Here is a 10,773-nt window from a genome sequence, read left to right on the forward strand (position 1 = left end):
GAGGAAAATTAGGGCTTTTCTGAATTGGGAAGAAGATATGAAACAACTGTACTTTCCTGAAATTAAAAAAAGTTGTATCTTATTCCAATGAAGTATCAATATTTAGTCTAAGTAACGTAAAAACAACAAGTTATTCATTAGTGTGGAACTAATTTTCAAATGAGGCATATGAGCTGCTAAAAATATAAAATAATGAGAAAAATCCTTGCATTAATTTTTGGATCTGACTGGGTTTTTGCTCAGCATAATCTATTTTCTTAGGTAAGGATCTCTGAACAATAGGAGAAAGTGATCCAATTTCCCAGTCATAAACTACTAGAAAGAATTCTGATAACTGATTTAGTTCTCTATTCATCATGTTACAATGTCAAGAGGAGAAATGAGTAATTTCATGTGACATTAGAGAAGACTTCCAGTCAACCTTCTCCCGTAGCTTTGTTATCTGTTCATGAAGATCTCTCATAGTCATAGAGTGAATCCTAGTTTCCTAATGATGAGCATCCTCAAGGCTCCTTTCATGTCCTTATTTCTTAGGCTATAGATAAAAGGGTTCAGCATGGGAGTGACCACCGTGTACAGTACAGTTGCTGTTATATCTTGTTGGGCTGTGTGGGGGGATGTGGGGCTGAAGTACACCCCAATGACTGTCCCATAGAAAAGACAGACCACAGTTAGATGGGAAGCACAGGTAGAGAAAACTTTCTGTTTCCCAATAACAGAAGAGATCTTCATTATAGCTATGAAAATGTGTGCATAAGATATGAGTATTCCAACGAAGGGTAGAAATACTGTTGGTGCTCCCACTGTGTAGACCATCAAGTCATTGATGTAGGTGTCTGAGCAGGCCAACTTCAAAAAGGGACTGAGATCACAGAAAAAATGAGGGATTTGATTGTGGCCACAGAATGACAATTGGGTTAGCAAGACAGTATGTGTCAGGGAATTAGTAATGGCCCAAGACCAAGACACTAGTACTAGAAGGACACAGACCCTTGGAGTCATGACTGTACTGTAGTGTAGAGGTGCACAAATAGCCACATAGCGGTCATAAGCCATGGAAGTGAGGAGGAAACTATCAATCCCACCAAACAAAATGAAGAAGAATACTTGTGTCAGGCACCCAGAATAAGGGATTGTTCTGTTTTTGGTTATATGATTATTCAGCATCTTGGGAATGGTGGTGGAGGTGAAGCAAATGTCAACCAGGGACAAATTACTGAGGAAGAAGTACATGGGAGTGTGGAGATGTGGGTCAGAGATAATAGCCATCATGATGAGCAGGTTGCCCAGTCCTGTAATCAAGTACATAAGGAGAAACAGGAAGAACAGGAGACTCTGCTGCTCTGGCTCGTCTGAAAGACCCAGAAGGATGAACTCTGATACTCCAGACTGATTTCCACTTTCCATTCACCTGTTTGGAAGCAAATATAGAAAAAAATGAAATAAGAATTTAAAACATCCCACTTATGGTTTATCTTAAAGTTTGTGCTGAACAAAATCATTAAAATTAGAATTACAAGAGAAATAGGACCACGGGTACCTATGAAATCTCACTACTCATAGTCTAAGATCTAAAATAAAAAATTGATAGTAATAGATGTACCAAAACTCCATCCTCCAAATGATATATCATAAGGTACGACAAAAATATGTTTGGAAAAAATTATAGACTGTTCATGTCCTCATAAAAACATACTCCAAATCAACCAGTGGTATAGTAACACAAAAGAAATAAACTCTGAAAATTGGTAGAAACTGGCAAAATGTGATGTGGCTAGTGCAGGAGAGGACCTGGGAAAATAGGCATGTTGAAACATTGTTAGTAGGAGTTTAAAGTGATCCAAACCTGTTTATTTTAAATTTGGAATCCTGGAAAAATAATGGTAAGAAAGAGTGAGGCTATAAAGAGATTTAAATGGCAAAGAGAAGAATTTTCATATGTTGCTGGCTATAATAGGAGGTCATTGGAGTTCACTGAGCAGGAACATGTCAAAGTTAGATTTACATTTCGCAAAAATCGCTTTGATGAGAACAGAATACATAACAGCAGTCTTGAAATGTGTATGACAGTAATTAATTGTTTTTCTTTATCCAAAGTCCATATTCACTGGACTGTTAAGCTCAGAAATGCCTCTTTTGTAAAGACAAAAGATACTCCTCTCTTTCTGTCTCTCTGTCTCTCCCTTTCTCCTTCTCTTCCTCTGTCCCTCTCTCCCCTTTGCCTCTCTCTGTCTCTCTGTCTCTGTCTCTGTCTTCCTTTCTTTCTCTCTCTCTTGCCCTCTTTTCAAAATCTAGAGATGTAAAAATATCAGTGACTCAGAAAATTTTATCTTTTTAGATTTCATCTTTTCAGAATTTTTTGAATCCTAATTCTGTCATTAGCATATACATTATTCTCTGAAGTATCTTCTCATCCCCAAAATTGATGTTTACCATCTCTGACCTCATCCAAATCTTGATAAAAATGTTGAGCAGACAATAAAAAAGAACAGCACTTATTATCAGCTATTTTGTAGAGAGGATTCCTCCTCCAGAATAGATTAGACTACATGATCTTTTTGGGATCCCCTCTCTGTAAGCTTCTAACAGTAACCCCCATATTAACTATTGATAGTTAAAGACCTAGATTTCTTAAAATGAATCATTGATTGTATTAACATTGGAGGAGAGGTTTCTGCCTTATAAAAAGCTGTTTTGACCCTTAATGTCCTTCACATTTTTGAGAATCTTTAATAATATCATCATTATCATCATTTAGTTGACTCCAATAGAATACTTAAATGTTACCAGAAGACTTCACATCCTGAGGTTCTGTTAAATAGATATGAGATATCTTTTTTCATTTGGTCCTGACAACAATCCTATGCATGGTAAGTACATCTGTATCACTGTAGATAATCTCCCCTTTATTAATGAAGAAAGTGACACTAAGAGATTAAGTGATTTTTCCCCTCAAAAAAAGGTTTCTTAACATTTCTTATATCTTGTTTTTTCTTTCTTTTTTTTAGCAATTAGGATATTGTAAGTATAAGTATATGGATCCTTCTCATAAAGACATATTTAAATATATCAAATAATTAAAAGAAATGCTTAATAAATATAGTTAGAAGTTAGTGAAAATAAATGAGTGATTTTTTTTTCTGTTCAAGTTTTTAGCTCCCCTCAAACCTATCCATGGATCCCTAGGTTAAAATTTTCTGAGATAAATGCCTTCCATATTTGCTCTCCTTTTTTCCATTCACACACAGAGTTCCTGTGCTGATTCAGACTCTCATCACTTTTCCTCTGGACTATTGTAATAGTTTCCTAACTAGTCTCTCTCTTCTCCAATCCACTCACCAAAAAAGCTGCCAAATTATTTTTTCTAAAAAGCCCATTTGTCCATATCATTCTCCTCCTGAATAATAAACAATGGCTCCCTATTTCCACTACAATGACACAATCTCCCATTTCTTGTGAGAGTGCATGGGGACATAGTGTAAGTCCAGATTTGAACTCATATATTTCTAATTACAAGCCCAGTGCTCCATGTACTGCCCTATCAGTTGCCTCTGAAAAAATGCCTTTGCCATGGCTAAATGAACAATAATTCTCTGAAGATTCGAATTCAGTCCTTGTAGTTCAAATCCAGCATACTATTCATTATGGCCACTCTAATGAGATTCTTTTATTTGCAATGGTGACACTATTTTTATTGCTTCCTCCAAAGTAATAGACATGAAATACTTAATTATTAGATCAATTGGGGATGTATTAGGAAAGATACAGTGTAGGGACAATTCTAATTGAAAATTAGAAAATAAAGATATATCCTTGTTCTTGTCTTGAAATTATCTTCTCTAAAGTTTCAGATTTGAGAAATAATGGCAATGTTGCATAATGGAAAGAAGTTTGCCATGTTATTCAAGTGACTTGGGTTCCAGCCCCATATCTTCCAGACTGTCACACAAATAAATTCAATTTTTTCCACCTGAGTTTTGAAATCTTTAACATGCTGGTCTCTAAGATCCTTTCCAAGTTTGATATTTTATTATATAAGTTCCTATCTAGTATTTGACATTCTGGCTCTGGAATATTTCTGTTCTAAAGTCCTTAAAGTCTCAATGGAGATTAGTGTTCTTTGTATTTAGTGGTAGCCCTTCTCTCTGGTAGCCCATGCACTCAGATACCCTCTGCCCCTGTTCTTTGTTCTCAAGTCCCCTTCTCATCTAAATTCTTTGACCTTTGATAGAATTCCATCAAAGAATCTTTCACCTCATTTCTCCAATTAACAAAATCAAATTTCTCACTCATTTGAATTTCATGTCCTTAGTCTTCTTGTGGTGAAGTCAGGCCCAACTCCTCTAAGTCCAGAATCCCTACAGATTCTGAGTAGGGATGACATTGGGTCATTATAATTTTCCTCCTATGTTAATCTTGTTTCCTTTTACTGGGATAACAGAAAAGTAACTTGAATTTGTCATTTTAATTCTTTTAGAAAGAAAATATCCCATTCCGCCTAAAAGGAAATTAGCAATTAAGCACACATGATTTTAAAAAGCATTTCAATTTCATATTTACTGACATTATTGCTCTTTCTGATACATATGATCTTCCATATCCGTTTTTGGTGGCAGGAGAGGGTGCACTTCATAGAGAGCTGCATTTGGGAGAAAGTAGAGTTATCTTCCTGTGTACAAATTTGACTTCAGATGCTATCTGCGTGACCCTGGGCAAGTCACTTAACCCTGTTTTCTTCAGTTTCCTCATCTGTAAAATGAGCTGGAGAAGAAAATGCCAAACCACTCCAGTATCTCTGCCAAGAAAACCCAAAATGGGGTCATGAAACACTAGACATGATTGGAAAACAATAACAACAACGACAACAACAACAAAACAACAACAAACATTCCTTCTTTGTGCCTCTGCATTGGCTGTGCCCCCTACCTAGAATTCTCTACCTCCCTGCTTCTTTCTCTTGGAATTCCTTGTTTCCTTTCAAACTTAGCTAAGCCACTGTTTGTCTGCAGCCTCTCTTGAAGCTCACATCAGCAAATATTTTAATCTTTCCTATGGACAAGTGTTCATTTTATATTTATTCTGTATATATTTCTATATAAACATGCTGTCTTCTTTTTGATCTTTTAGAATAGAAATCTTGATGTCTTTTCATTTTAATTATTTTTTCTAGACTGACATTCTATGTTCCAAGGGTCCTTTCAGTTCTCCTGTTCTTTTATGTTCTCTAATCCTTTGTAGATTAATTTTCTATGATTTTATAAAACTCGGTCACTATTTTGTGTGTGAGATTGCTTCCTTGAATAAACAGAAAATGCCTTCTATAGATCTTCCTACTTGATTGTTTGGTCTGGAGCTTTTATTCTGTTCCTGAGACTCAGCTACCTTACCTCACCTGGTCTCCTTCTTACAGCTCAGAATTTCAGTCAGGGAACAACTTGGGTCAACTTGGGGATTCTTGGAGATGAAAGAGGTCCTGAGGTTTTGGATGAATTTATGTGCATGAAAGGATTCAGCTCTGTGTTCAAGGAAGGGTATATGAAGAGTATTGTAGGTGTCTTTCCAGGAAGTCTCTGGACTGTAGGATCTAATTCCCAGAGCTCTTTGTTAGAGAGAAATGTTGAAGTAATTGTCCATTCTCTAGGCAAGCCCATTAGCACTGGAGCTTGTTTGAGGGAAGAAGTTGGCCCAAGTTCAATTTATTTTCCCAATGCTGCTGTCTTAGAAATATTGAGATCTCTCTGTATTCTTAGGTCTTTTCTAGGGAAGAAACATTAGATTTCAGAGGCCAGAACATAATCATCGTATAAAGAATGTTTTGTGGTTACCCTTACATCTTGGTACTCTCTCTTGTAACTCCTATCATTTTTTGTGCAATACTGATTTTCTTTTGGCTCATTTCTTTAGCAGCTCTAAGCAGGTGTGGCCAATTAGTCTTGCCTGTGCTCTATTGATCCCTTGAGTCATGATTTTTTTACTTGTCAAAATTTTCCAGAAGATGGCCATAGTTCCAGAGTCTATGGAAGACTGTCTGGGCTTAAAAATATAGTTTCTGCCAGTGAATGCCTCTTCACTTATGTTACAGTTCCTGTGGTTCTTGAGTTCAAATGTATTCATTTTTCAGAGATTGTTTAGGTTCTAGAGGAAATAATGTCCCCTAGTACCTTATAAATATTCTCTCTTCCCAATTTTATTTTTGCTATTTTTCTTTTTTGGTTTAGGGGAACTTCAGTGTTTGGTATCTGCTATGTGATCTGTAATTTAAAGATTTTGTCACAAACATATTCTTTGCCAATTTGTAGAATTCTGCCTTTATCTTGTAAACAATTGAATTTACAATAATGCTGCTTTGTTTGCATTTTATTGTTTTACTTGTGTTCATCCACATCAAATGATCATAAAGTTGGTCTATTATGTGAATGTTTGGTAAAAACAACACTAGTCCTGAAAAATTAAGTGCCTTTGTTCACTCTCATTGTTTCACTCTCATAGTGGGCTGATACTCTCATGGCAGATACCAGAATGAAAGAAAGAGATGAAAAAAATGGTGTTCTTGGTATAGCAATAAAACTTATTAATATTATTGAGTCTTGATCCTTGAGTACACTTTAAAAATTATTCTGTGTAATAAAATGGGAAGTATGCAGAAAGTACTTTTGCTAAGAGCACTTCTGTTATTAGTTGAGGTGTGAGCAGAAAGTGACCGTTTCTCCTGAATGCCATTGTTAACTGAAAAAATGATTTGACAGACCCATTAAGTTACCTAGACATGAGTATTTGGTAGACATTTTCTTGAATTAAGTACACTTATCCCTTTATGGAAGGTAGGAAGAGCAACAGATCAAGAACTGGGCCTGGAATGAGGAAGACATGATTATAAATCTGGCCCCAGTCATTTCCTGGCTATGTGACCCTGGGCACATCATTTAACCTATCTGCCTCAGTTTCCTTATTTGTTAAATGAGGATTATAATAACACATACCTCTCAAGGTTGTTGTGAAGATTAAATGAGATAATAATTTTAAAAAGAGTAACTATGTGGCCCAGTTGATAGAATCCTGGTGTTGTAGACAGGAAGCCTCATCTTCCTGAGTTTGTCTTGTTTTAGACATTTACTTGGTCTGTAATTCTGGACAGTCAACTTAATCCTGGTTGTTCTAAGTTCATTATCACTAATATCTGGAGAAGCAAATGGCAAAGAATTCCAGTATCTTTGCCAAGAACACTCAAAATCAATTCACAAATTAGTCAGATTTGACTGAAACAAGTAAACAATAACACCATTTGTAAAGAACTTAGCCTGATGACAGGCAATCACATTGTAGATACTATATATATGTTACTTATTATTATTATTATTATTATTATAGTATTCTTTGCCAATGATAAAATTTAAACTTTCAAGTGAAAATTAAACTTATGTAAATCTTGTATCTGCTAATGTAATCTTGACAGATCTCTAATACTTAACAGACATTTCTGATGAGATTGGTTGTGATATTATGAATGAGATCATTTGATCATATCTAATAAAATGTGGAAGATCTCCTTGATGCAATATTTTCTAAGTTAGCTTATATATATCATTATAGAATCTTGCATTCAAAATGCAAGATAGCATAATGAATAATGTAACAATATAGGAAGTTCATTAACATGTTTCAAACTTCACATGAAAATTAACTTTTAAGAAATTATTTCTTGGTTTTTAGTGCATTAAAGAAGAATATCAACAGTTATCTGAGAATTCTATGAAAATACTTTTATGTATTTAGATAGTGGGGTAAGGTGTAAGACCATTCAGCCCATAGGGAACCTGCTGACAATGTCTGGTTTGGCTCCCCATTTACCCTAAGGGCTCTCACCCTTCCTGAGAAGTCAAGGAGGGCATGACCACCTGTACTCTACTTGAAGCAAAGGATACTTACAGTGAAGAGAGGCATTTACACATCAATTGCCGGGTTCTCATATTTAACACATATGCAATGTGCTTCGGTGATGTAATGCTACTATAGTTTGCACTTGAGCAGTGTGCTGTGGTGATGTGGCTGATGTAATGGTTCTATAGTTGGAACATGCTCAGTGTACTGTAGTGATATAATCTTACTAAAGTATTTAAGGGCTGAGAGGACTTGAAATGAATGGACTTCATCTTTGATCATTCATGTGAATCTACTGCCTTCATCACTCCATTAAGACCAAGGATTTGGGCTGGTTCTCCAGAGAGCTAGTTTGGACAGTATATTCTGGCACCCCAGTGTGTGGGAAAGCAGGATATTTTAATCACCCTTGTGTGGGGACTCTAAAAAGGAATGGTAAGTTTTGTCACCCCAACTTGGGGAATCTGGAAAGCACACTACATTTTGGTGCCTAAACATGGGGCTCTAAGAATTCAGGCCCTTGCAAAGCAGGGTACAAATCAGCTCAATTGACATGATCAGTGGTTATAATTATAACATTTTTTGACAGTATATATGCATAGGTAATTTTTTTTTACAACATTATCCCTTGTACTCCAATCTGTTCCGAATTTTTCCCCTCCTCCCCTCTACCTCTTCCCCTAGGTGGCAGGCATTCCCATACATATTAAATATGTTATAGTATATCCTAGGTACAATATATATGTGCAGAACCGAATTTTGTTGTTGTTGTTGTTGCAAAGGAAGAATTGGATTCGGAAGGTAAAAATAACCTGGGGAGAAAAAAAATGCTAACAGCTTACACTCATTTCCCAGTGTTGCTTTTCTGGGTGTAGCTGATTCTGTCCATCATTGATCAACTGGAGGTGAGTTGGCTTTTCTTTATGTTGAAGATTTCCACTTCCATTAGAATACGTCCTCATACAGTATTGTTGTTGAAGTGTATAGTGATCTTCTGGTTCTGCTCATTTCACTCAGCATCAGTTGATTTAAGTCTCTCCAGGCCTCTCTGTATTCCTCCTGCTGGTCATTTCTTACAGAACGATAATATTCTATAACATTCATATACCATAATTTACCCAACCATTCTCCAGTTGATGGACATCCATTCATTTTCCAGTTTCTAGCCACTACAAAAAGGGCTGCCACAAACATTTTGGCACATACAGGTCCCTTTCCCTTCTTTAGTATTTCCTTGGGATATAAGCCCAGCACTGCTGGATCAAAGAGTATGCACAGTTTGATAACTTTTTGGGCATAATTCCAGATTGCTCTCCAGAATGGTTGGATTCGTTCACAACTCTACCATCAGTGTCCCAGTTTTCCCACATCCCCTCCAACATTCATCATTATTTGTTCCTGTCATCTTAGCCTTAGGTGTGTAGTGGTATCTCAGAGTTGTCTTAATTTGCATTTCTCTGATCAATAGTGATTTGGAACACTCTTTCATATGAGTGGAAATAGTTTTAATTTCATCATCTGAAAATTGTCTGTTCATATCCTTTGACCGTTTATCAATTGGAGAATGGCTTGATTTCTTATAAATTAGAGTCAATTCTCTGTATATTTTGGAGATGAGGCCTTTATCAGAACCTTTAACTGTAAAAATATTTTTCCAGTTTGTTACTTCCCTTCTAATCTTGTTTGCATTAGTTTTATTTGTACAAAAGCTTTTTAATTTGATATAATCAAAATTTTCTATTTTGTGATCAATAATGATCTCTAGTTCTCCTTTGGTCACAAATTCCTTCCTCCTCCACAAGTCTGAGAGGTAAACTACCCTATGTTCCTCTAATTTATTTATGATCTTGTTCTTTATGCCTAAATCATGGGCCCATTTTGATCTTATCTTAGTATGTGGTGTTGTGTGGGCCCATGCCTAGTTTCTGCCATACTAATTTTTCCCAGCAGTTTTTGTCAAATAATGAATTTTTATTCCAAAAGTTGGGATCTTTGCGTTTGTCAAACACTAGATTGCTATTTTTATTCACTATCTTTTCCTGTGAACCAAACCTATTCCACTGATCAGTTAGTCTATTTCTGAGCCAATACCAAATGGTTCTGGTGACTGCTGCTTTATAATATAGTTCTAGATCAGGTACAGCTAGGCCACCTTCATTTGATTTTTTTTTTTTTTTTATTACTTCTCTTGAAATTCTTGACCTTTTGTTCTTCCATATGAATTTTGTTGTTATTTTTTCTAGGTCATTAAAATAGTTTCTTGCGAGTCTGGATTGGTATAGCACTAAATAAATAGATTAGTTTGGGGAGTACTGTCATCTTGATTATATTCAATTGGCCTATCCAAGAGCACTGAATGTCTTTCCAATTATTTAAATCTGACTTTATTTTTGTGGCAAGTGTTTTGTAATTTTGCTCATATAATTCCTGACTTTCCTTTGATAGATATATTCCCAAATATTTTATACTATCGACATTTATTTTGAATGGAATTTCTCTTTGTATCTCTTGCTGTTGGATCGTGTTAGTAATGTATAAAAATGCTGAAGATTTATGTGCATTTATTTTGTATGCTGCAAATTTGCTAAAGTTATGAATTATTTCTAATAGCTTTTTAGCAGAGTCTTTGGGGTTCTCTAAGTATACCGTCATATCATCTGCAAAGAGTGATAGTTTGATTTCCTCATTACCTACTCTAATTCCTTGAATCTCTTTCTCGGCTCTCATTGCTGAGGCTAGCATTTCTAGTACAATATTGAATAGTAATGGTGATAGTGGGCAACCTTGTTTCACTCCTGATCTTACTGGGAAAGGTTCCAGTTTATTGCCATTACATATGATGTTTACTGACGGTTTTAAATATATGCTCCTGATTATTTTAAGGAATAGTCCATT

General features: G+C 35.7%; 1 protein-coding gene across 1 annotated transcript; it reads right to left on the reverse strand.

Annotated features, from left to right (window-relative positions):
* Positions 1-465: 465 nt before the first annotated feature.
* On the reverse strand, positions 466-1,407 carry LOC141551941 (olfactory receptor 1f45-like). Its single transcript, XM_074284199.1, has one exon. The coding sequence runs from the start codon at positions 1,405-1,407 to the stop codon at positions 466-468; it is 942 nt and encodes a 313-aa protein (XP_074140300.1).
* Positions 1,408-10,773: the final 9,366 nt, after the last annotated feature.

This window comes from Sminthopsis crassicaudata, chromosome 1, assembly GCF_048593235.1.
Source record: "Sminthopsis crassicaudata isolate SCR6 chromosome 1, ASM4859323v1, whole genome shotgun sequence".
Taxonomy (NCBI): domain Eukaryota; kingdom Metazoa; phylum Chordata; class Mammalia; order Dasyuromorphia; family Dasyuridae; genus Sminthopsis; species Sminthopsis crassicaudata.

Coding starts and splice junctions, on each gene's coding strand:
- LOC141551941 (XM_074284199.1), bottom strand. CDS start 1,407: ATGGAAAGTGGAAATCAGTCTGGAGTATCAGAGTTCATCCTTCTGGGT.